This window comes from Typopeltis vanoorti, chromosome 7 (genome assembly GCF_054136105.1).
Source record: "Typopeltis vanoorti isolate ZY-2024b chromosome 7, IOZ_Tvanoo_1.0, whole genome shotgun sequence".
NCBI classification, from domain to species: Eukaryota; Metazoa; Arthropoda; class Arachnida; order Uropygi; family Thelyphonidae; genus Typopeltis; species Typopeltis vanoorti.
The window spans coordinates 142,433,676-142,461,379 of NC_143555.1; the positions used below are offsets into that span (position 1 = coordinate 142,433,676).

The 27,704-nt window shown below is 33.1% G+C and overlaps 1 protein-coding gene across 3 annotated transcripts in view; it reads left to right on the forward strand.

The window, feature by feature from the left end:
• The window catches only part of LOC150105143 (protein CIP2A homolog), a 251,661-nt gene that overhangs the window by 46,218 nt on the left and 177,739 nt on the right, over nt 1–27,704 (forward strand). For all 3 annotated transcript variants that reach the window (XM_090396177.1, XM_090396179.1, XM_090396178.1), the window contains exons 5-6: nt 4,747–4,841; nt 22,272–22,365. In XM_090396177.1, the coding sequence (XP_090252303.1) occupies nt 4,747–4,841; nt 22,272–22,365 (189 nt within the window). The remainder of the gene's footprint in view (nt 1–4,746; nt 4,842–22,271; nt 22,366–27,704) is intronic.

Consider the following 27,704-nt stretch of genomic DNA (forward strand, 5'->3'; position numbering starts at 1 on the left):
ATTGTAGTCACATATTTAGGTCATTCATATGAAACGAGATGTCAGTCATAAAGGCAAAGTCTGTCATCCACTTCGGATTGTTAAATTTCGCAATCAGATTCCCCTTGATGTGCATGAACTGCTGTATTTCGCTCCTTAAGTCAAAGACACTTTTAAGGATCTTCCCTCTGCTCAACCAACACACATCACTATAATAAACCATTGCCATGATCAGTTTTGCACTTTTGGGTCAAAAATTCTTGAAATTGATGATGATTCAATCCTCTTGTCCTAATAATGTTGATGGCGGTCGCAATAACTTTAATGACGCTCTCAAATCCAATCGTTTTCACACACAAATTCTCCTTGTGGATTAAACAATGGTAATGGACGAAATATTTTCCTTCTAGTTCCGGTTCTTTCCGTAGCAGTGCAACAAACCCTTCGTTCTTTCCCACCATAGCAGGGGTACCACCAGTTACCACACCCTCGAGGTTGGTTAAGCTGGGGTCGAAACATTCAGAGTATTTCAGAGCATTTTCTTGGCCCTTCAAGAATATCAGCGCCTTTTGTCATTCCCTTCATAGGTACGAGTGCTAGCCGTTCTTCTGTCACAGTGAATTGTTGATCAGTGCCACGGACAAAGATAGCCAGTTGTGCTGTATCCTTCATATCTGTGCTCTCATCTAAAGCAAGTGAATATGACATAAATTCGGGCGACTGTTTTTTTTAAAGTTCCTTCAATATCATTGGCAAGTTCTTCAACATGTTGCGCTAGAGTTACCCCAGACAAATCGATTTTTTAAACACTTCTTTATTATTTGGGCACAGAATATCCCCAGCAGTGATGAGACACTCTTTCACAAACTGACCGTCCAAGAAGGCTTTTGACGCACACTTTGCTCTCTTCCCTCTGCCTTTTAAATGTACTCTGCTGGCATTTTAAATCAATTTGGAGATGGTTCACTTTGTCCACTTCAAGCTGCCCTTGAAGGTGATTGAAATTGGATGCATGTTTGTCTCATAATGTCGTTTTTTTATTGTATTCTTTTGATACTGACACTGACTCACAACAAATCACACACACTGGCTTATCGTCGATCGGCACAAAAAAGTACAAATTGGTCCACTTTTCATTAAAAACCTGACAAGAATTACTTGATTTACACTTCGTAGTTGTTCACCTTCCATCACTATGGAAGGTGAACCCAAAAAAATAATCCAAAATGGCTGAGTAAAAGTTATTATACACTGAATATGTCGCACACTAAAGAAAAAAGTCTGGCAATATAAAACCACAATAGGCTATGGCTGACACGATGAACCTGCATACGCTTATACACGAATATCACGCTGTTCACGACTGACTGAGGATGATATCCTCTTGTATTTATATGAAAATAACGAAGTATCGAGAACCTTCGAGATGTATCTGGAAAGCACTAGACAACACTCGAATAAACTACCTTTTCAGCCATCTACCTGCGATGTTAGTACTAGTATTTAAGTACCGATTGGTGTTGGTAGATGGCTGAAGAAGCATGTCTATTTAATATTTATTTTTATAGGATTTTATGTAAAGTATCAAATGCATACCATTTCTTGTGAATCTGGAAAGTATCTTACAATTCTAAATACCTCAGTATAGCTTAGTGGCCTACGGGCTTCATTGAAATTACTTTTTATTTAATTGCGTTTTAATGTTAAGTAGTTATTTTTTCAAAATGGCCTGCAGACCACAGCAAACAATTCTGCGGGCCACAAGTGGCCTGTGGGCCATGCGTTGAAGACCCCTGGTGTATGGCATTGAGGCCTACTAAGCAAATTGTTCGTCGTCTCCCTACTACCCTCTGTAATTGGGAGTTAGCTTTCTCTCTGATCATCCTTTGCTAGTCATGGTAGATGGCCCTCTCTCTCTCTCTCTTTGAGCTTCACCAGCAATGCTGGAATGCCTCCTATCACCCACTCTCTTTCTCCTGTACATAAACAACCTACTCACTGTAACCACTAATCCCATCCATAGCTTTACAGACAATAGTACTCTCTACTCATTACTCATTTGACAAACCATGAGTACTCTGATGTCCCAGGCTACACAAATATCCACAACTTGTGCCTTAAACATTGATTTACATATTATCTTCCAATGGGGTGAGGACAACCTTGTTACATTCAGTGCCACCAAAACAGTTTTGCCTTTTCTCACTCAAATGAGATTTCAGCTCACCTACCCTTATCCTCATTAATACACAAATCACCAGACAAGATCAGAAATGCTAATGTTTACCTCTAGTCTTTCCTGGTATAAACACATCACATCAGCATCCAAAAATTTGGCATTCTCTTTCATTCAAGAGTCTGTTTTACACCCAACCAACTTTTCAATATATACAAATCCCAAATCCACCCTTGTTTAGAATGCTGCTCACATGTTCTTAAAATTCTTGATACCATCAAAGGCATGCAATTAGACTCATAGATGATCCTTCTTTTACAGATTCACTTCAATCTTTATCTCACAGTCGCAATTTTTCAGCACTGTGTCTATTCTACAAGTACTTCCATTGTCACTGATCCAGTGAACTGGCTACCATCATTCCTTCACTTTTTGTTTGCTGTTAACACAAGAACTGCAACTGCCCAGTATCCCTTTACTGTGCAGTTGCAAACACAACGAACCTACTTCTATTCATCCTTTTTTATTCTGCCCACCTCTCTCCTCTGGAGCCTTCCTCAAGAAGTATTCCCTGTAACTCTTCAAAAAAAAACATAGTAACATCTATCTCACTCCTCATCTGTACCCCGTACACAGAACTGATATACCTATAGGTCTTTCAACTTCTCCTGTATGGTATTAGTATTAGAAAAAGAAAACAATTCAGTTTATTTCCTTTTTTATAGATGGGTACTATGACAGCTATGCTCCAATCATCCAGAATTTGACCCTCTGACCAGACTCTCTGAATTATGCAGTTCTGCCACTGTAAAACTTGTATACCTTCATATTTGACATTTCTGATCAAATTTCATCTACTCCAGCCACCTTTCCACATTTCAGGTTTTTGATGCCTTTTTCTACTTTAAGTATGGATATGTATTCCTGACTGCATTCTTGTTGGGAGATTCTTTACCACCATGCTATTATTGCTTGTTTCATTTAGCAGTCTTTCAAAGTAATTACTCTAGACATCTAGATTATCTTTATCTTCAGTTTTCATGTCATTTTTATCATCTCTGATTCCTTTTACAGTACTTTTTTCCTCCATTTCTAAGCTTTTTCAATATCCTTCAGAATATTTTGCCACCTTCCTGATATTTATTTTCTGTGTTCAGCACAAAGTTCTGAACATAACAAATAAATTTGTTTAGTTTTACTTGTTTTTGTTTAGTTTTAGTTTGCTAGTTTTACACGCGGCTTCACTTTCTTACATTTTTCTCTGTATTCCTTGCACCTCCTGAGTCCACCATGGAGTTCTGATTTCTCTATCCTTACAGACAACCTCACCACATGCCTCTCTGGCTGAATCAATCACTGTTTGTGTATTTGAGTCTACAGTTTACCTCTGAAAGCTGCTCAACTTTGATTTGTTTTAAACTTTCTTACACACACTGCTTTTCAATATGAAATTCAATATTATCCTGCTCAAAAATAAATAGTGATCACTTTGTATTTCAGTGGGGAAACATTGCTATCAACTATAACATAGTCAGTGAGACTCTTCTTATTTCTTGCATCTTGTCTCCATATGAATTTGTGCACATAAAACATGGTGTTAGTAATAACTAAACCATGTCCTGAACAGAAATCCAGCAGGCATTTATCATTATTACTAGTTTTGCATTTTGCTCCAAATTTTCCCCAAACACTTCTATATATCTGGTGATCATTTCCTACTCTGCTGTTCAGATCTCTAACAAGGACTGACTTTTCCTTTTTCATTGTGTCAGCTTTTTTCTCTAATGCCTCAAAATTTCTCCATTTGTTACTTGGTAGAACTCTCTGTGGGACCATAAGCACAAATAAGTGTCATTGTCTAGTTCCCCATTCTGATATTTGCCCACATCACTTTAGTTGATATTGCATGCCATTCAAGAAGATCATCCTCAATTAGTGTTGAATACTATAGCTGCTCCCTCTTTTCCCTGATTGTCATTGCCTGAATATAACATTTTGTATTTGTTCCTTAGAAAGATGTCACCTGTTTTTGTCTTCTTTGCCTCAGTCATGCCTATTATATCAATCTGGTACTTAATCCAATTTTTCTGCTTCAGTTTAATTATTTGAGTTGCATAAGGATATATATGAAAAAATAAACATTTTAGAAAATCTGTGGAACAATCAAAAGGATACTGACCTCTCCCCCATCCCTAAAAAGTTAAATAGGGCTAAAATGGCCTTTCTTCCTCGCTCCCTACAGGGAAAAAAGCAGATATCGGAGCTCATTTTTTTTTAAATGTAGGCTACTCATTCCCATATAGTGTGTGGCTCATATACCAATCAAATATAGGATTCCCCTTAATTATTGATTTCTAATATATCTTGAAGCAAACACATTCTTTTCCTCTCCTCTACGTTGTTTTGGTTTCAACTGAAATACATCCATGATTTGTGTCCTGCCCATCCATATTGCAAAAACAAGAAATCTTCTCATTCAGTACCAACCTTGGTACTGCATGAGAATATATTTATCCTTGCATAGTGTGAATGTGTTAAAATTTATTTAACTTGAAATTAAACTATAAGCATTTTACTTGTATCATTTGCAGTGTTTCCAGCTGCTAGAAGTTGCAACTTATGGCATTGTGATACTTCATGCAGAAAGTCATGTGGAGAATTTAATTCTTGTTCTATTAAATCAGATGTAAGTTCTCAAATTTTTTTCTCAGATTTCCATGCTATGTTTATTAGTGTGAAGTTAGAAGGTTTACAGTTCTCAATTTAAATAACTGCATTCATAGAAATATGAAATATTTTATTTTTTTAACAGATAAAGCCAGGTACTTCTTCTTTTTATATATATATATATATATATATATATATATAAAGCATTATCTATCTGTTTGTATGTTTTTTACCTGAAGTGCATGAAAATGTACAGAACTAGCAATGTAAATATAAATGTAAAGTAATTTTTTTGTCTAAAAAAAGTTTTACGTGGTACTCACCAGACTCAAAAACTCTGATGATATCCACCTGGTTTGCAACACTCTAGTCCTCTGCTTACACCTTTTCATTGGTGAGCTTGTTAGTAGCTATGGATATATATCTCTTACCAAACAGACATCAAATTATCAGAATGCAGTTAAAAACTGGTTGTGAACTAGTACAGATAGGAATTGAGGTTCAGTGTCCACATCCCGCAGAAGAAAGCACAAGCACCTGTGATATTAAGCACCAGTAGGTCGTGGTGAGTTTCATCCCTCAATGTAATACCAATGAGTAATAAAGCACTTTGATTACTGGAAGCTTGCAGTTGTCAGAAATTGTGTTTGGATTCAAGTGCAAAGATTGTTTCATTTCTTCAAGTATACAATAGGAGCAATGGTTTCAGTCAGTTATGTCAGACATCATGGTGAAACCCAGCGTACTTTCTTTTTGAGGCTACTTAAAAACATAGGCTACTTAAAAACCATTATTCTGCAAGCTTACCTCTAGACTGGAGGTCCTAAAGAGTTTTTTCTTGGTGGCTGTAAAAATGGCTATGAGATTTAGCTGGTAGCTAATTTTTTTCCCTTTTTATTAAGCTATTTATTAAACCCTACTAGAGACTATACTTTTTCAAGCCACAAATAAATGAGCTCTGGATTCAGCAAGTCTAAAGCCCAAATTTTGGCTCTATATGTTGATGATATTATTCATTATTTGGTTCTAGAACAAACATATCCAATTTACCATTGAGATTGAAAACAATAACTCTCTTCCTTTTATAGAGACACTTGTCAAATGTCTTTCCTTCATGGTCAACACACAGGTCAGTACATACACAAGGATTCATACCACCATCCAAGAAAAAACTAGGGGGTCATCAGCACCCTCATAGAGTCCTAACAATTTCATCTGATGAGCAGGTGCTGAAGAATGAATATGAAGCCATTTTTGTAGCCATTATAAAGAATGGTTACAAAAAAAAAAAAAAAAAAAAAAGTTTACAAGATTATTATTATTATTACCACGGGCTACTCCAGGAGTCCTTAGACTCATCGAGGGAGGCCCTAAACATCATGTTCACACAGCTGTTCTCACAGTATCTAACAATATCACAGATCTTCAACAATAATACTGTGAAAGATCAAAAAGATTACAAAAATGCCATATCCATACCATATGTTAGAGGAATATGATAATAAGTAGAACACTACATAAATACAATATTAAGGCAACATTCAAACCTCCTTCCTCATGCAGTGTAGGGACTTTTTGAGTCCCTACACTGCACCAAGTTTTGGTACAAACTTGGTACCTGAAAGAAAATTCAAGAAAGCTTGTGAGATGCTGATTCATCATCGTAATCTCAATAAGAATGATGAATTAGTAATTCCAAGAGTCTGGAAGACTCATCTGCAACCTGTACATCATCCAGAACATGACAGCAGAAACCTAACACTTTAAGATAACAGGACTGTAGAGGTGCATTTGATGTAGTTCCACTGTAATTTTTATTTTATTCTATTTTATGTTGTTTAATTATTTTTTAATATATTTTATTTATTTATTATATTTTTTCACCAGAGGCCAAGCTAGTGTAAACAGTTAACAAAGCTTATGTTTAGTGGCATGTAGCTTATTTTGTTCATATATGTTTTTCTGATGATGACGACCTTGATATAGAGGTCAAAACATTCTAGTGTTATTTTCTTAATTACTTTACTTAACTGTAAGTAAAGTAATTGCTCAAGCATGTGTTTTTGTCTCCATAAATTTTACACAATGAATGAAATGGGTGTCGGTCTCATCCCAGGCAATGAATTTCATCTCCCGCCTAAAGACAATCACAGACAACCATGCCCATGATTGAATTTGAACACATGACTGTTGCTTGGAGAGTGGATACACTAATCACTTGACCTACCAGGCTTGCATCTGGGAAAAATAGAAAGTTATCCAACAAGGTTAAGCTGACTAGATCTGAGGTACAAGAAAAAGCTAGGTGGTAATTTGTTGTCTATACACAAATTCCAGGAACAAAGGGATTGAGTTTTTTTACTTTATTTAAGACATTGTGGCCTAAGGTTGTTGACAATAGTGAACTTTCTATCAGAGTCAGATGTTGTAACTTGGATCACGTGTAAAAAGTATAGTGTACATTTAGGGATGACAGAAGTTATAGGAGAGGAGGAGTACTACTAGATATCAGAAAAGACCCAGTTAAACAGAATCCCTGCTGTTTTTGTCAGGGAACCAGGGCAAACAGTGAAAGTCAGCTAATTGGACAAGCTCCAACTCAACATCTAGAAGAAGAAGAATAAACCCAACATCAGAAGACCTGAAGATAGGAACCATCAATATAAGGACTATTAATGTAAAGGAAATTGAACTTGCAGAAGAATTGGAAAAATACCACATGGACATAATTAGTATCACTGAGACAAAGAAGACAAAAACAGGCGAGCTACTAAATAAGTATGGGATATTATTTTCAGGCAGTAATAATCAAGGAAAGGAAGGACTAGCTATGGTGTTCAAAACAAACATGAAGATAAACTTCTTGATTGGAAGGCAGTTTCAAGTAGAGTTTTGTGGGCAAACTTCTAAATGGAGAAATGGACAATGAAACTTATTTGTGCCTATGATCCCACAAAAGGTTCTTCTAAGAAAGAAGTGGAGGAATGTTTTGACTCATTGGAATGAACAACATATAAAGAAAATGGAAAATGTGGTCCTTGTTGGAGATCTGAACAGCAGAGTAGGAAATAAATCTCACCAGGCAAATAGAAACATTGAGAAGGCACAACAAATAAATAAGAAAAGCCTCATTGACTACGACATCATTGTTGATAGTGATATCATGCAGGTTCAGGATACAAGAGTGTACACAGGATTTGAAATTTGATGTGACCATTGCTTAGTACTGAGCAGGATAAAAATGGATATCACATTCAAAAGAACAGTATATAAGAAAGATTTAAAAAGAATTAAAGTTAATAATCTTTTACAGGTTAAATTGTAGCCTTGACTGTACAAACATTATTTAAACAAATTGAAAACAAGAAACAACTTGGAGTTTCATTGGCAAACTCTGAAAAAGATATTGATTGATACAGTTAGGGAAGTATATTATGATGTTTTATGCAAGAATAGAAAAATAAGAACACTGTGGTGAATACACAAAGTTAAAGAAGCAGTCCTGGAAAACAAGAACGCATACCAAAAATTCCTAGCAAATAAGTTAACAGCTGCCCTAAAAGAATACAGAAAAAAATGTGAGAGAGCCAAGTGTGTAAAAATAGCTAAACAAAAGTCATGGGAAGACTTTTGTAAGAGAATGGAAAATAAATATCAAGAAGGTGGCAAAATGTTCTGGAGACTATGGAAGAAGCTTAAAAATAGAGGAAAGAGTATGTAAAAGGAATCAAAGATGATAAAGGTGACAGGAAAACTGAAGATAATGATATCCTAGATGTATGGAGTAACTACTTTTGAAGTAGGAGAAAAGTAGGACAAGCCTGTTAAATGAACCAATCAGCGATAGAACCACACTAGAAAATTTTCACGAGGAATACAAAGAGGAGTACTTATCAATACTCGAAGTAGAAAAAGCCATCAAAGATTTGAAATGTGGAAAGGCAGCTGGAGGACATGATGTTTGACCAAAAATGCTTTAGTATGGAGGAAAAAAGTTTTGCAGTGGCTACACTGCATAATTCAGAAGATCAAATTCCCAGTGATTGGAGTAGATCTCTCTCTCTCTGATAGTAACCATCTATAAAAAAGGGCATAAAGCTGAATATGAGAATTACAGAGGAATTTCTCTACTAAGTGTTCCAGGTAGGATTTATGCAAGCATACTTGACAAGAGGTTGAGAAAGATTGTGGAAGAGAAACTTGGGGAAGAATAAGCAGGGTTCGATCCAAATAGAAGTTGTCAAGATCAGATTTTCACTTTAAGACAAATAGTTGAGAAATCATGGGAATATGACAAGGAGCTGTACTTGAGTTTTGTAGATCTGGAAAAGGCATATGACAAGGTGCCCAAAGAAAATCTTTTCAAAACACTGCAGTTATATGGAATGAATGGAATATTATACAGAGTAATTCATAGTCTATATTTAAGTTGTCAGTCAGCACTTAGAAGTGAAGGAAATACAGGAAGATGGTGTTTAGTGTAAAATTAGGGAACAAACAAGGATTCAAATGATCTCTACTCTTATTCATCATGTATATGGATCACATTATGAAAGAAAGTAGCATCAAGCCTGATATTAGAATTGGAGATGTTAAACTTAGCTGTTTGCTTTATGCAGATGATGTACTCCTAAATACATTTAGTTCAAGTCTCCAGGATTCACTAACTAAATTGAATAACAGCTATACAAATTTGGCATGAAGATCAGCAATAAAAAGACCAAAACGATGAAAATAGGCAGGAGCATAGAAAACTTCAACTGCATTCTGAATGGAGATCCTATAGAACAAGTAAAATATTTCATCTATTTAGGCACACTTTTTAGTGAAGATGGCAGGTTAAATGGAAAAGAATAAGCAAAGCTAATATTGTGGATAGCCAACTGAATAATTTTGGATGGAATGAGACAGAAATTAGCCAAAATAATAAAACTAGCAGTATACAAAACAGTGTTTAAACTAGTTTTAAGTTATTGATCTGAGAGTTAGGTTATAAATAAAGCACTAAAGACTAGAGACCACAGATATGAGAGTTCTGAAAAAAAATAGGTGAGTGAACCAATGGTTGAAAGCAGAATCATATTAAAAATGAAGATATTATAAAGGAACTTGACATTATTATAAGACTATTACACTTTTTTATAAAATCTTTATCAAGTAGCTTTACTTTTATCCTCCTACATGTTTCGCCAATCTGTTTCTATTGGCATCCTCAGAGAATACAAATCAGTAAGCACAAGATGAAGGTTACAGACTAGGTTATAACCGATGGTTCTAAATCATACAAAAAATTGGTATTGTGCGTGACAATGTGCATGTCTTGTTAACGTGATTTATTCGTGATGACTCATGACGTAATTGTTATGAAAATTCATTTCTTTGATATTTAATGATCTGATAAAAGTTTTCCAAATTTCTGGTAAAATTAGACCTTGATTCTTGTTTAGGTTTTCAGTTTTACGGACGACTGTAGCTGCTTCTTTAAAGGTTCTTGAATGGTAGTTATTTCTATGTATGGCATAAGGCTCTTATCCCACTCAATGTGATGGTTAGTAGAGGCAAAGTGGCATGAAAGGCCTGAAATGTCTTGTCTGTTATTTCTGACATATCCTATGTGTTCTTTCTTTCTCTTTTAGGGTAACTTTAAATGGTTACCCTAAAAGACTCTTGTTATAGAGTCTTTTAGGGAAACCATTTAAAGAAAGTTCTCTGGATATTGTGGTTAATTCCGTTAGTAGGTCATCCTTGTCTGTCGTATACTGTATAGCTCTTTTCTTGAGACTATGGATAATGCTAAGTTTCTGAGCTATGTGATGAGCTGAGTTGAAATGGAGGTAACGTCCAGTATTTGTAGGTTTTCTGTATACAGATAGGTTGATACTATTATTGGATTGTTTCTTTATTAAAATGTCAAGGAATGGCAGTTTTTTATCTTTTTCCATTTCTAATGTGAATTTGATGGTATTGTGGAAACTATTGATTTGGTTGAGGTAATTCATTAGTTCTTCTTTTGTATGATCCCAAATGATAAAGATGTCATCTACATATCTGTACCAAATTTTCGGTTTTGGAAAGATCTGGGTTAAGATTTTTTTCTCTAGATCTTCCATGAATAAGTCGGCACAAGGAGGTGAGAGGGGACTACCCATAGCTAATCCAGTGAGTTGTTTGTAGATCGTTTCTTGCCAAATGAAATAGTTAGAAGTTAAACAGTGATTGAACAAAGTAGTGATGTTTCTTGGGAACAATTTGTCTAAGATGTTGATGACTTCAACCACTGGAATGTTAGTAAACAGAGATGTGATGTCCAGGCTTGCTAGTATATCCTCTTCAAAAATAGGGATGTTTTTTATATTATCTATAAAATGTTTTGAGTTTTTAATATAAGTATCCGATACGTGAATGTGTTGTTGTAAAATCTTCGCAAGATACTTGGATAGTTGGTAAGAGGGAGAATAGATTCCATCAACTATTGGACGTAATGGTATACCTTCTTTGTGAATTTTTGGACGGCCATACAATCTAGGAGTAAGTGGGTGCATAGATTTTAATTTTTTTATAATTTCTATAGGCCAATTATTCATTCCACGTAATAATTCATTGGTGTCATTATGATTTTTAGTGGTAGGATCTCTACTGAGAACTTCATATACAGACCTGTCAGATAATAGATTTTTTCTTTATAATCTGAAGTATTTAATATAACTGTATTATTACCTTTGTCGGCTTTGAGTATGATGATATCTTTATTATTCCTTAATTTGAGAAGCGTTCTTCTTTCCATTTAGTTAGAGTTGGTGTTAGGAGATCTTGACTGAGCTGAAAGGATTATGCTGCTTTTTAATCGCAAGTCATTAGCTGTTGGAGCTGGTAGTAATGAGAAGGCTTTTTCTAAGTTGCAGATGAACTCTATTTTAGGAATGACAGTGAGTTTTAAAGCAAAGTTGAAACCTTTTTTGAGGATAGAGATCTCAGGTTTACTTAAAACGTGTTTAGATAGGTTAATTATCACTTGCTTATCTGGTAGAGAAGGTTTGCAGTTGTTATGATTATTATTGGTTACCCTAAAAGATTCTATTTACTGATATACCACATTGACAACGTGATGACGTCCAATACATCAGTACAATTACAATTCCTTTTGTCAACAACCTTTCCAAAAAAATTAGCTAACCTTTTAAAACCATACAAGATCAGAGTGGCATTCAAACCAATCAATACTATTCGGAAATTTTTAAGATCACCGAAAGATCCTCACCCATTCTACAAATACTGTGGAGTATATAATATTCCTTGCTCATGTGGTATTAGTTATGTAGGTCAGACATCTAGAAGCTTCGAAACGAGAAAGAAAGAACACATAGGATATGTCAGAAATAACAGACAAGACATTTCAGGCCTTTCATGCCACTTTGCCTCTACTAACCATCACATTGAGTGGGATAAGAGCCTTATGCCATTCATAGAAGATAACTACCATTCAAGAACCTTTAAAGAAGCAGCTATAGTCATCCGTAAAACTGAAAACCTAAACAAGAATCAAGGTCTAATTTTACCAGAAATTTGGAAAACTTTTATCAGATCATTAAATATCAAAGAAATGAACTTTCATAACAATTACGTCATGAGTCATCACGAATAATTCACGTTAACGAGACACGCACAATACCAATTTTTTGTATGATTTAGAACCATCGGTAAAGTCTGTAACCTTCATTTTGTGCTTACTGATTTGTATTCCCTGAGGATGCCAATAGAAACAGATTGGCAAAACATGTAGGAGGATAAAAATAAAGCTACTTGATAAAGATTTTATAAAAAAGTGTAATAGTCTTATGAATAATTGTCAAGAAAAAATTCAACATAAGGAACTTGACATTATTATCATTTACGAATGTGTCAGCAGAGTACTCTAAGGTGGTATGGGCAATTAAATAGAATGAGTGAAGAAAATATAGCAAAATAGGTGTTTGATGCCAAGATGACAGGAAAGAGATCCAGAAGAAGACCAAGATCTAGATGGATTGATTCGGTCAGCAGTGCCTTAGAAGAACAGAATGTTAGATGTGACAATATTGGAGTGCTCACAAGTAATAAATTGATTTGGAGGAAAATCGTTGATAGGAGATTAATAATAATATAAACTTGATAATGTAGTGCTGTCATAGTCGATGCCACGGCGTTGGAAGCAGGTGCCCTTGTGCAAAACGTTTTCAGCGTCCCCATAAAATAAGTTTCCATGAAAAATTTTTGTTAAAAATTTTACTTTGGTAAAAGTACAAAACAGTTTATACGCATACATAAAAGAACATCATAATCACTAAACTTCATTAATAAGAAATTTTTAATAATAAAATTTTTCAAAAATGTTTATTTCGTTAATATATAAATACAACAGAATGTATATAAACAAAAATCACTTTTATTTTAATATAAAAAGAAATATTATTATATAATAAAGATAATTTGGAGATATGCTTTTAACTATATAACAATCAGGATAAATGTAGATTTATTTTACATATTTATTTAGCTACCACAAAAATTTTAATGATATCTTTAATGTCTAATGAATCCATATTATTTTCAATTGATATAATTGATAAATCTGTTAGACACTCTTCAGACATTGTTGGCCGCAAATAATTTTTTATTAGTGTCAGTTTTGAAAAACTTTTTTCCTCGGATGCTACGGACATTGGTAATGTTAAATAAATACGCATTACAATCTCAGTATTCTGAAATGTGTTGGTTAATTTATTTTTGTATATATAATTTAAAACATCCTGAGGAGCCAACTCTTTTTTAATAAAACATTGCAAAGTTTTTAATTCCTCAAATAAACTCATACCATCAATATCGCGATTGTCAGAATCTTGATTGTCACTCAGTTTTTAAGTGCAAATCTTTACAATATTTCATTAAATCTTCATCGCTCCAATCTTTTAATTTGCTAATGTCTCTTATAACTTTAAAGTCCTTGTTTTAAGAGTATGAATCTTTTCATGACTGAAGTTATTGGTGTGTCTAAAATCGTGAAGAAAAAATTTATTTTAAAATTTTGTTTAGGATCATGCGTTGTCTCATCTGATTCTTCGTAACCAAACATTTTTGTTTTTGTTATTTTGCAAATGTCTTGAAAAATAGGATCAATATTAAGATTGTTTGCTGCTACTTTTGCAGTTCTAATGATATTTTCAAAATATTGATCTGTTTGGCGAGTATTTAATTCTTGTATAACATAATCAAGATTCAAAAGATATATTTCGGTGATTACACCACATTTTTTATTATTCAGTTATACAAAAATGTGGTGTAATCACCGAAATATATCTTTTGAACCAATTAGCCACAGAAGTCTACGCCTGCAAATAATCAAGATTTTCTGTAATTTTTCCTATATCAAATGTCAGATTCTGCATTATTTTGCTTACAACATTTACGAGACTTAAAATTTCGTACCAAACATGAACAGAGCAAATAAATTTAAACTAATAAATCTTTGAAATTAAGTTGTCTGCCTGAACTCTAGAATCGATATCTTTAGTTTCATCTTCTGTAATATCAAAAAGAGCTTGGTAAATTTCCTTGATATTATTTTTAAGTAGCTTTATTGCTTCTACTCTACTTTCCCACCTAGTAGCAGAAAGTGGTTTTAAATTTAAAACACGAATATTTTTTTTTAATATAGCCCAACGCTTCACAGATATTGCAAAATAATTATATAATTCCTGTATTACCCCAAAAAAATTTACAATTTCACAGGATATCTTAGCTGCATCATTAACTACCAAATTTAATAATTGAGCAGCACACAAAATAAAAAAAGCCCTTGAATTTATTCCAAGGGCTTTTTTTCTGCAGTTCTATGTTTGCTTCGCATATTTGAACCGTTATCATAAGCTTGTCGCATAAATTCGAAATGTGAATATTCAATAATTTTAAATAAATTTTTTATAAATTCAAATAGTCCTTGCCCAGTGGTATTTTTTACAGATTGAAAACCCAAAAAAAGTTCATGAATTTCTGCTATATCTTGTGTCTTTATTTTGATTAACAAATCTAATAACAATAGAGAATTGTTCTGTGCGGCTTATATCTGGAGTAGTGTCAAGAATTAATGAATAATATTTCGCCTCTTTAACCATTTCTAAAATTTTTTGTTTTATAGCTTCAGAAATTATACGGATGATTTCATTTTGTATTTTATCACCTAAATAATGAGCAATGTTCCTTTTTTGTGATGTTTGGATGCGATGCAAGTGTTCTGCCATTATCGAATCAAATTTAGCAACAGTTTCTACTAACTTTAAAAAATTGCTGTTATCATTTTCAAAAACTTTTTGTGAAGAACCTCTAAAAGCTATACATTGTCTTGATAAATATTGTATTATGCAGATTAACCGTTCTATAACAGTTGAGGGATATTACATCCCATATAGTTTCTTAGCCGAATAAGAAACTCAAAGAGTTTCATGCCGAATATAGTAGAAACTATATAAAGTTCGGCGATTCCAAGCGTAAGCAAATACCTGGATACTGCAGCAACTGACCTTAAAGGTAGTGCAAGCTAAGGCAACTCGTGTCAAAGGTGGAGCAAGCTCCGATCCAGGTATTGATCCAAGCTGCAGTATCCAGGTATTTGCTTATGCTTGGAATTGCCAAACTTTATATAGTTTCTACTATATTCGGCATGAAACTCTTTGAGTTTCTTATTCGGCTAAGAAACTATATGGGATGTAATATCCCTCAACTTAAACAAGTTATATATGTCGCCGAATTGAAGCCTTTGGCTCTTCATATATCTAATAATTTATTAGGACACCTCATGGCAAAACTTGTAGAAGGGTTGTAAGTTCTGTTCGCTACAAACTTGATATTAACTAGGTCTGCCTACTCACTGATGAGACCTCAATAAAGGTTGAAACTGGTCTGGGTAGTGACCTTCTCTCATAATGTCGAACAATAATACAGCTCCTAGGAACTAAGTTCACATTATGAGTAAATATCAAGAATAGTGATCGGACTTGCTCCACCTTTGACATGAGTTGCCTCAGCTTGCACTACCTTTAGGGTCAGTTGCTGCAATATCCAGGTATTTGCTTACGCTTGGAATCGCCGAACTTTATATAGTTTCTACTATATTCGGCATGAAACTCTTTGAGTTTCTTATTCGACTAAGAAACTATATGGGATGTAATATCCCTCAACTTAAACAAGTTATATGTGTCGCCGAATTGAAGCCTTTGGCTCTTCATATATCTAATAACGCTCTATAACAGTTTGCCAATATTTTTTCTCAGTTTCATATAATCTTTGTTGTGTGCAATCAATAATGCATTTCTTAATCAACGACATTTTAAGTTCACTGTATTCTGAACAGTTTTTAATGTGCGCGTAACTTGTCTCATGTATTTTTAGTATATGACTCAAATGTTGCCAATCGTTACAACTGTATTCATTAGTAAGTTGGGAATTTTGACTACCAAATATTTTGCAATAATAACAGAAAACTGAATTTCACGATTCTGAATAAACTAAATAGCTTCGTAAAAGTTTTTCTCCATTTGATTATGTTTGATAATAGTATGAATTCAGAAAACTTGTGGCTAGATTCATCTTTTGGAAATTCTTTATTAGCTACTTGATGCAGGCAATGCTCAACTAAACAGTCTCTAACTTTGGTAGTTATATGATTTGGCCAAGTACCTGGATCATTAACATTAAAATTTAAAGTACAATTTGAAGTTTCGGGTTTTGCTGAATCTGAATCCAATATTTCTTCTGCTGCAACTTCTGTAGACAGACCAGTTTCATTTTCGCATGTAACATTTGTTTCTTCATATTACCTTATGTCCTCTCTTTTTCTATAGTAGAGCTACACGGAGTATTTGCTTCATCAGAACTTTCTGTTCTTCATTTTTTATGTGGTACTGAAGTTAAAAATTTATTCAGCAATCTGGCCAATTTATGTTCCAGTTGTTCTCGTTGCAATTGTCTTTTCCTGTTTTGTGCACCAGATAACCTCTTTAGCTTTTTTTCCGACATCTAGGGGTTAACTTACTTGGTTAGACTTTAAAATTAGAAGAGCAGTAAAAGTTGTCTGCCAAAAAATTTCTGAAATTTCTCCTTAAACTTATTTTTTAACCTCTTAACCGACTATTATTTTTGAAGGTGAATGGCCCAAAGTGAACTATTTTTTTTTTTTATTACAGAATTTGATTTTTCAGATGTTTTGAATAATAAATATGCTTACATTTTAGGTATATTTTTTGAAAATTAACATGTAGAGATATCAGCCACTGATAGATTTCTCAGTGATATTTATTTAATATTTTTTACATTCTGGTAATTGTTTAATAATTAAGAAATTTCTAGAATATTAAAATTATTTATTAAAGAAATTAGTAAAAGGACCACAACCCAAATATCTTCCAACAAGAAGAAATATATCAATAAATCTCTTATTGAAAAATTATTTATTTCCTAGACGTCTCCCCAACATAACATAAAAATCTTTTGTTTTCAAAATAAGATAATTAACTAAAATGAAACAATTTAACTGATTTTCAAACATAGCAAAAATATAATAGATGCACTTATTTTACCTGAATAACAATCCAAATTCACAAAATATTTACTAAACAATAAGTATATTTTATAAACAAAAGGCAACTTCACAGTAACTAACGCCCAAAATGAAATTATGCAAAATACATCAAAAAAGTATCAAGAAAGGGCCAATTGCAGTATGTGTAAACAAACCTAGATCATCTAACGAGTTTTATAGCTCATAAACTATGTTTATTAATTTAAGTCGAGCCACATCAGCCTGATGCACCGATAAGAACGCTGATAGTCTACCCTGCATATATATGGGATTTTTAGCAGCAGAGACCTGTATATATATACAGGATAATCGGTTAAGGGGTTAAGAAGAAAATAATAGGTAAATTTATAAAAAAAAAAAATTAAAATTATTCAACTATACAACAAAAATAACAGTCATAACACTCATTTACAATTTATTAAAAAAAAATGTTATTAACGTTTTTCATGAAAATTAGAGGTTCAATTAAAATCAAAATTTATTTTGGCTGGTAAATTTTACCACCCCCTTTTTATTTTAAAGTCTCGCCAAATGCTTACTGTCGAAAAAAATCAATTATGTTATAGTTTCGTACCTTCCAAATTTGCAGAACAATGTCACTGTTTCACTCACAATCACACATCCACAAAGGGCAAAACACAGCGTAAGAATGAATTCACGGTCTGTCTTAAACTAATAATTTCCACTAAAAATATTATGAACAATCGAGAATGTTTATACAATTTTCGCTGAGTCGATGCTTAATCTGTGAAATAAAATCTGTGGTAATATTGATAATGTTTCAATTCAAACAAATTGTAATAAAACTGGTGATGTATTAAGTTAAAAATATTGTTAGATTATTAAGAATTCTTGATAATTTGACTGATTTTAGATGTCATTTTTATTGCATTAGCTATAATTTGTAATTGTGTAATTTATATAGTATGATATAATTCAAGAAAAAGAAAAATTTATATATATATTTTTTATTATTCCCATGGTGAAATGGTGCCCCTCATCTTCAAGCGCTCTTGTGCAGGGCACAACCGCACGACGTGGCCCTGGTCATAGTAGCCTGAACATCCCCTTGGGGGTACATATCAGGAAATTGATCATGATGGATTTTTTTTGGAGACCAGAAAGTGGTAGAGAAAATGCAGAGATGAGTAATTAAGCTAGTGACAGGTCTGTGGAATGCTTTCTGTAAGGATAGTTTGAAGTCTTGTTGGTTACAAAGTTTAGTTGATAAGTGGAGAATAGGGGACATGATAGAAACTTTTAAGATATTGAAGGGAATTTATAAAATTGATGTAAAGGAAATTTTTCAGTATATATGACAAATAGAGAACTAAGGGCCATCTGTGGATGTTGTGTAAGAGTGTGGTTAGTAGTAGGGGTATCTGGACCAGATGTTTTGCATGGAGAGTGGTGAATGAGGGGAATGGATTGCCAGAATTAGTTCTGAGTTCCCTGACAATAAATAAATGTAAGGAGAGGTATGATAGGTTTTTATGTGCATAGTTAGTTTGGATCTCCCTCGATGAGCCTTCAGACTTCATGGAGATGCCATATAATAATCAATAGCTTGATTTATCTTTCTTTATGAAAATTAGTTACCAGTTTGTAAATTTTAAATAAAAAATTTACCCACATAACTATATGATTTGACAAACTTGAAAGGCTTTTGAACATTTTTACTTATGTCATAATCATAACATTAGCATTTTCAGTAATTTAAATAAAATATACGTAACAAGAAATTGTATTATTGTTTTTATCATTATTTTATAAAGTTTTTTTGAGAAAGGAAGTAGTAAAATTACTTTAACAGAAATTATTTTTATTCACCTGCCTCTATATACAAGTAGCTTAGTTATTGAAGATATTTCAAAAGCAACCTTAGTTTGCACTTGGATGAAAACAAGAATATAATCTCTGAATTATGTTCGACTTTCCTTCCTAGGAATAAAACTGCTGCAGTAATTAGCTAATGTAATGGTACCACTTGAATAAGTTTACATTATTACTAATCTCCTATCAACAGTTTTCTTCCAAATTAGTCTATTACTTGTGCACTCAATATTGTCATATCTATCATATTGTTGTTCTAATACACTTCTGACTGAATCAATTCACCTAGATCTTGGTCTTCTTTTGGGTCTTTTGCCTCCATCTTGTCATTAAACATCTATTTTGCTAATGCCATTTTGTTTAAGTGAACAGTACCACTTTAGATAAGCTCAACCTTATATTACCACTCGACATAGTAATTAACCTTTCTTCCATTACACTGAAGCCTGAAGCTTCATTTATGGAGACTTTTGAGTCTCCATAAAGAAGTTCGCCAGGGGTGTTACTAAGTGCATGAGACTGCCCCAAATTTGGGAAGCTTGCATCCTTAAAACATCAGCCCAACAGCCAAGACAATCCAATTTAGTCTGCTAGGGGGACCACCTTTAGGACTCTAGGATCAACGCCAATTGCCTTCTTCAGCCTCATTTGCTCATTGTTAGTGCCTGCATGCACATATCATAGTTTTATGTTCCCAGAAGATGGCAGTGTGACATTGCCATCTTCTGGGAACATAATTGCTGAAATATTGGAAGGTATTGATTCAAGTTTTTTAATTAATATTTTAATATTTTGTCATTTCCTGAAAAATTTAAAGTCGTGTGGCCACTGTATACATTTATCTACAAGAACTTAGATACGCACATTCTTGAATGCTAACAATGTCAGCTTCCTTTCTAATATTTTTCATTTTTAATTATGATTTTGCCATTGATGCCACCTGTTCACTCTCCTAATCCTAGAGACCACAGATATGAGTTTTTTACAAACTCAACTCATATGTGGTCTCTAAACTTGGATCAAGTACTTTATTTTTAACCCAATTCTCAGATCCATAACTTAATGCTAGTTTGAACACTGTCTTTTGTACTGTTAGTTTTGTGTTTTGGCTAATTTTTCTCTTATTCCATATTCAGCTATTTCCCCACTATACCATCTTTGCTTATTCTGTTGTCTCTTTCCAAATTTAACTTGCATCTTGCTAAAAAAAAAAAAAAAGTAATAATAAAAATAAAAAAACTGTACATAAATAGTTGAAATATTTTGCTTGTTCTGTAGGTTCCTCATTGAGAATGTAGCTGAAGTGTTCTTTATTCATGCCTATTTCATAGTTTTGATGTTTTATTGCTGATTTTCATATCGAATTTGTTACATCAGTTTAGTTAGAGAATCCTAGCGAATTGCACTGATATTTATCTTATATTTTTAGAAATCTTTCTGTTACTTTTGTTTAGCTACTTTTACACACAGCTGAGCTTACTTACATTTTTCTCTATTCTTTTAGGGCATCTGCCGACTTATTTGCTAGTAACTTTTAGTATACTTTCTTTTCCAAGACTACTTTACTTTCTTGTGTCCACCATGGTGTTCTTATTTTTCTAATCTTGCAGACAACCATGTCTCCCCAGTTGAATCAATTAATGTTTTCTTCAGAGTTTACCACTGAGATTTCAATGTTTGGTTCTTGTTTTCAAATTGTTTCATTTTTTATTTCAACAATGTTTGTGTAGTTAGCCTGTAAAAAGTTACTCAGCTTTATTTATTTTGTTTTCAGTATGATATTCATTTCTGTTCTACTTAACTGAGTGATGATCACTTCCAGTTTCGAATCCTCTATATTCTTGTATCCTGAATCAGTATGAAGATATCACTCTGAACAGTGACATAATTAATGAGGTTTTTTTGTATTTCTTCTTGTGTCTTCTCTCCCTGTAAACTTTTCTACATACTTGTCTTGAAAAACGGTGTTAGTAATGACTACTTTGTGTCATGAACAGAAATCTAGCAGGTATTTGTCATTGCTATTAGCCTTGTCCTTTTCTTCAAATTTTCCCAAAACGTTTCTGTTTGCCTAGTATAATTCATTTCCTATTTTGCTGTTTAAATCTCCAAGAACCAATTTTTCTATATTGTTTGTCAGCTTCCTGCTCTAATGATTTGAAAGATTCCTTCACTTTTTCCTTAGAAACGCCATTTCTACAATCATAGGCAAAAATAAATTTCATTGTCCATTTTGAAGATTGCCCACATAACTAACTGAAATTGCCTTCCAATAAAGAAGTTTATGTTCATGTTTGGTGTTGAATGTTATCACTACTCCTTCCTTTCATTGATATGTTATTGCCTGAATATAACATCCTATACTTATTTAGTAGGATTTCCTGTTTTTTTGTTTGCTTTGCGTCAGTACTGCCAATTATGTCGGTTGTATTTTTGCATTTATGCAAATTCGATTTCCTTTCCATGAAAAATAAAATTATATTGATGATAGGAAAAATTGATATAAGGAATATTAATAGAAAGGAAATTGAATTTGCAGAGAGAATGGACATTAGGTCAGTAGCCCCATTTGCTTCTCCATATTCCTTACATGCCACGTGAATGGCTTTGACTCTTATCTTTGACCCAGTTATCTGGCTTTGACTCTTATCTTTGACCTAGTTATCTGGCTTTGACTCTTCAGCGACCCCCAAACAGTTTTGTTATAGCGGATAATTTGCTGTAGTAAATTTCGTTAAGCATACCATTCTACCTGTTGAGTTTTGGTTGGGGCTTTCAGTAATTTGATGTAGTGAGCAAGTTTGTTATAGTAGTGTTTACTAGTGAGAGCCAACTGTATTTTGTAGTCTATCACATATTAGGATATTGTGAAACTTTTGGTATTAACTATTTGATATTATCTATATCAGCTATATAAAGCTGTATGAATAAATATATATATAAACTATTCGATATAAAAAATTCTCTAAAATGAATGTTCATATTAAACATATTATTCTTATTCAGAGAGAAAACTTCTGACCTTCTTCTTCCAAGTTTGAGCATCCTGTCCAATATATGTAAAAATAACCCCTCCATTCACTCTTATATCAAGAGCTTAGTAAGTGTAGTTTTATATTTTGTTTAGAATTTTAATTTATTAATATATAAAATTATTTAAATTTATGTAAAGTCTAGGATGTGATTTTAAAAATTAGCACAGTGAATCATTGAATATTCTGTTGATGGGATTAATTGGATTTATGTGAAACCAAGTTACTTGGTTATGATAGGTCATTGGGGAGAAGTAATGTGGACTAATTATAACTAGAAAAAATCTGACTGAAAATTATCAATCAGATTTTTTGTTAAACTTAGCATCATGTGTGACTTTCAAAGCTGTATACTTTTTATTTGTTTTTCTGCTAATCCAGGTCTGTTTTTCAAATAAATATTTGGCTTTTTAAATGGAGTATCTTATTCTGTGTACAAAAATTAACATATAAAATAATGACAGTCAGACAAAGCTGAAAATTCTGTTAGCAGGTTTAATACCACTTTCCTTCATAATGTGATACATATAGATAATGAATAACAGAATAATATATATGGATCACATTATGAAGGAAAGTGGTATTAAACCTGATATCAAAATTGGAGATGTTAATCTCAGCTTTTTATTTTATTCAGATGATGCTATACTTTTAAATAAATCCAGTACAAGTCTACACGATTCCCCGACTAAATTGAATAAGTGTTGCAATAAATTTAATATGGAAATTAGCAATAACAAGACAAAGACAACGAAAATAGGCAGAAACATTGTAATTGTCAACTGTATTGTGAATGGAGAACCTATGGAACAAGTAAAACATTTCAGCTACTTAGGCACAATTTTTAGTGAAGATGGTAAATTAAATATGGAAATAGACAACAGAATCAACAAAGCCGGTATGGTAGGAATTCAACTAAATAAATTTTCAATGTTCAAACCAATTTTAATTTATGGATCTGGGTTAGAAATAAAACACTTGACCAAATACTAGAGACCGCAGATATGAGAGTCCTAAGAAAGATTAGAGGTGTGAGCAGATAGCTTAAATGGCAATATCATATTAAAAACGAGGATATTAGGAAAGAACTTGACATTGTTAGCATCCAGGAGTATGTTAGTAGCAAGCTAATCTCAGATAATATGGTCACTTAAACAGAATGACAAAGGAAAGATTAGCAAAACAAGTGTTCTCTGCCAGGTTGGCAAAGAAGGAAAACCAAGATATAGGTGAATATAGTTGACCCAGAGGAAAACCAAGAAGATATAGGTGGATCGATACAGTAAAAAGTGCCTTATAAGACAGAAATATCTGATAATTTTGGAGTCTTGACAGATAACAGATTGATGTTGAGAAAAATTGTTGATAGGAAGTTAGTAATGATGTAAGTTCTTCATGTAGTACTATCATAATATCCTGTACACCCCTTGAGGACACATGTCAGGAATTTGATGATGATGAACAATGATAGTGTGATTCAAGGGACAGCACATAGATATTGCTATTTAAATATCAAATACTAAATATTAAATATCAACAGTGTTTCTTAAAAATATTGCATTTTGAGTGATTAGTGCTCTATTTTCATAGTTGTCTTTTCCAAACTTCTTCAGAAGTTAGTCAAAGCCTACTAAAGATGTTTAATGGATTTGTTTAGGAGTATAACATTATCTGCATATAATGAAAACTAAGTTGAATATTGCTGATTCTGTTCTCAAGTTTAATGCCTTTTTTTTCAAGTGCTCCGTATAGATGATGAATAACAGCAGAGATATTATGTACTCCTTTCCTGCGCCTGATTTGACATCAACAGTCAATTCTCACTCTAGCAAACACTTAAAGAATCACAGGAATAGTTTACTGTAGTGCATTTTTTTAATATAGCATTATATCTATGTACTTTGATCAGGACATTTCAGTAGTTTTGCTGTTAACTTCCAATTTATAGATAGACCATGTGGCTCTGTCTAATGTTGTTTTTATCCCATATAACTGTTTTGTTTTGAACGGTCTTTCTCTTGCTACTTTATCATATGCCTTTTCCAACTCTACTGAACTTAAACTCGAGGCCTTTTTTGAGAGTGTGTGTGGGGGGAGGGATTGTGGCCTTGGCATTTTAGATACTCATTGCAGTAGCGTTCATTTTTATTTTCTTTTAATTTACCATTCTGAGTACTTGAAACTGTGTTTAATTTATTTATTTGTATTGGTTCCTATCCCTTTCCTTCCCCACCCCTTAGAATGGGTTCAGCTCTCCTAATAAGGGATTAAGAATGTTTTTTCTGTTTCACTGTCTTTGGATCTCACTTGCAATTGTAATGTGATGCAAAATGATCCTCAAGTGATTCAGAACTTTTTCTTGAATTTTGTTTCTACTTGCAGTTCTAGCAAATGCATGATCTAGACCAGTGGTCTCCAAAGTGTGTCACGCGTATCCCAGGGGGTACGCGAGTCGATACGTGGGGGTACATCAAAAAGTTTTATGTTGATAGGAAAAAAAATTAAGTAATTAATTAAAGATAAAGAATATTACTTTCTTTCATCAATTAAACATCTATCTAATATAGACAGACGTTATAAAGATCTGTAAACTTAAATTTGCGAGTAGCGCACATTGGGTGACTTTGCACACATAATCGTCTGTGGCAAAGCTGTCATGTTTTTTAAAACTTGGGAGTAATCTCTTACTTCTTATCATTGCCATTGTTTGTAGAGCATCCTAGTGTTGACAAACCCAACTAGTGAAGGAAAATTGCTTAGTTATCCTGCTATCTACAGATGACACCACAGTTGTATTAATTATTTGACTATTAGTAGCAAGTTTAACGATTTATTTATTATATATTGTTCAATTTCTGTGCAATTCCAACGCCTTTTTGTGCTTTTACGTTTACACTAGAAATAGTGAATTAATATTATCAAAATATTAATTCACTATTTCTAATTGCTTACATTTTTTAAAAGCGTTTGATATTATCAATGGTAAATGAATTATATTTAAATTTTACAAATTAACCCTCACAAAATGGATAAATGGTTAAAAAAATTTCCTCCAAAGAAACTCTCTCAATCAATTGGGGGTACGTGCCATTTATTTTTTTCTGTCTTGGTGGTATCCGATCAGAAAAGTTTGGAGACCACTGATCTAGACAGTGGCACGCCAAGGGTATTTGCTGCCCGGGTGCAAACTTTTATCGGGTGCAAACCTAATACTGCATTGTATAATCCAAATTGGATATTAGCTAAATAAAATGCCGCCCTATCAATGTTGCTGCCCGGGTGTGGTGCACCACTTGCACCCTCGGGTTGGCGTGGCCTTGGATCTAGACATGATGAACAGCCATTGAATTCCTTTGATGATGCATTAATATATTGTTCAAGGTTTGCATAGTTAGTAAATCCAGGCTTAAGAAGGACAACTATTTCTTAGCAATACTATATCATATTATCAGTTATGAGAACAGTGGCCTGATATGAAACACCTAATTAGTGCCTGTGATAGGGCAGTTAATCTTATCTGAATTGTCTGCAAATTGTGTATGTTCTTCTGGCTAGATTGCCTGTTTTGCTGTAGGAAAAGCCCTATGAATTGAGTATGGCCAACTGACCTTCACTTGAAAAGCTATTTGATAGCTTGATTGTCTTGCATACCTTCCAGTTCTTGTATAAAGTGATTCTGTGTAATCTAACAGTGCAAACTATAGATAACTATTAAATATAGATTGTGATATTCTAAATATAAGCTGATATTTTTAATTGTTTTCATTTTATGTTACTAATATTATTTACAGTTTTTATAGTCTACAGTGGTAATATTTTTTGAAACTGCTATTATATGGTACAGATCTTCTTTCTATATAACCCAGATTTCTGTTAATATTAAGATATCCACTTGATATTTAAATTGTCCAGAAATAAATTGTCTGTGTTCAATTTTATCTCATATACTTCTTATATTTATATGCCATATTGTTCAAGTATATACAGTGTCTGAAAATAAAAAGCTTAACTCCACTAAATCATGGCATACCGTGAAAAGTGTCACCATGATTATATATATATATATATATTTTTTATAAGCCATTATTGTTTGTAAGTTAGTTATCTCTTATTGTTTTTCCTTGAAGTTTTATTGAAGAAATATTTTTTTGAAATTGCTATTATATGGTACACATCTCCTTTCTATATAATTCAGATTTCTGTTAATATTAAGATATCAACTTGATATTTAAATTGTCCAGAAATAAATTTTCTGTGTTCAATTTTATCTCAAATACTTCTTATATTTATATGCAATATTGTTTAAGTATATACAGTGTCTGAAAATAAAAAGCTTAACTCCACTAAATCATGACATACCATGAAAAGTGTCACCACAATTATATATATATGACTACTATTATTAACTCGAGGTTGGGATATGTTCATTTTTAACATAAACTGACTAAAAACCTGAGAATTATAACAAATCGAGATATATTTGAAAACGTAACATGTTTCATCGAGATTGACTTCATCAGGCATTAAGAACATAGAAAGATATTAAAAGACACTGAAAAAAACATTGAGTAAGTTTTCCTCAATTATTCCAAAGTTCCTACAATTTGAAGAAATCATTACTACAGAAAGAGTGCGCCGAATTTACACTAAAGCTAAACTAGATCTTTTAACGGAGAGGATTTGCAATACAAAACGCAATTTATCTTTGCTTTTCACAGAAAAAACATCATTAGAAAACCAATTAGCAGCCTGCTTAGACCTTGATTCTTGGAATTATATTAAACAATTAAGTACACACCGTGCATTACGATATCAAAACTTAAACAAACACAAGCTAATCAGAAAGTTCAACTTACTCAAGTCAAGGCAAGAAAGGTCTACTCTAAATAATCGTCATATATGCTAAGTCCCAATGAAGAGAAAATTCTCGAAAAAGGTCTAAATTTTGTGTTGGCACCAAAATGCATTCCTAAAGAACTACTTTTAATTAAGATGGAGAAAGCAGCTTTGCTACTTCCTACCGCAGATGCGAGTTTACTTCGCATAGAAGCAATTCTTGCAATCAACAATGCGAAACCTCCTGATAATATATCCCCTTGTGAGAGACTTGTAATTAAAAATCTACGGATTAACAAGGACATCGTCATCTTAAAAGCTGATAAGGGGAATGCAACTGTAGTTGTAGATAAAATAGACTACCGAGAAAAAATCTTAACATTTAGAGTCAGATAGTTATTTGGAAATTGAGAGAGATCCAACAAGAGAAATACACAATAGAACCAATAATCTCCTACAAAAGACCACAGAAATTCTACGAAATACACTGCTTTCCATCCATTCTTTACACCCACTCATTCCAAGGCTATATGGTCTCCCTAAGGTACATAAAGAAAACTATCCACTGAAA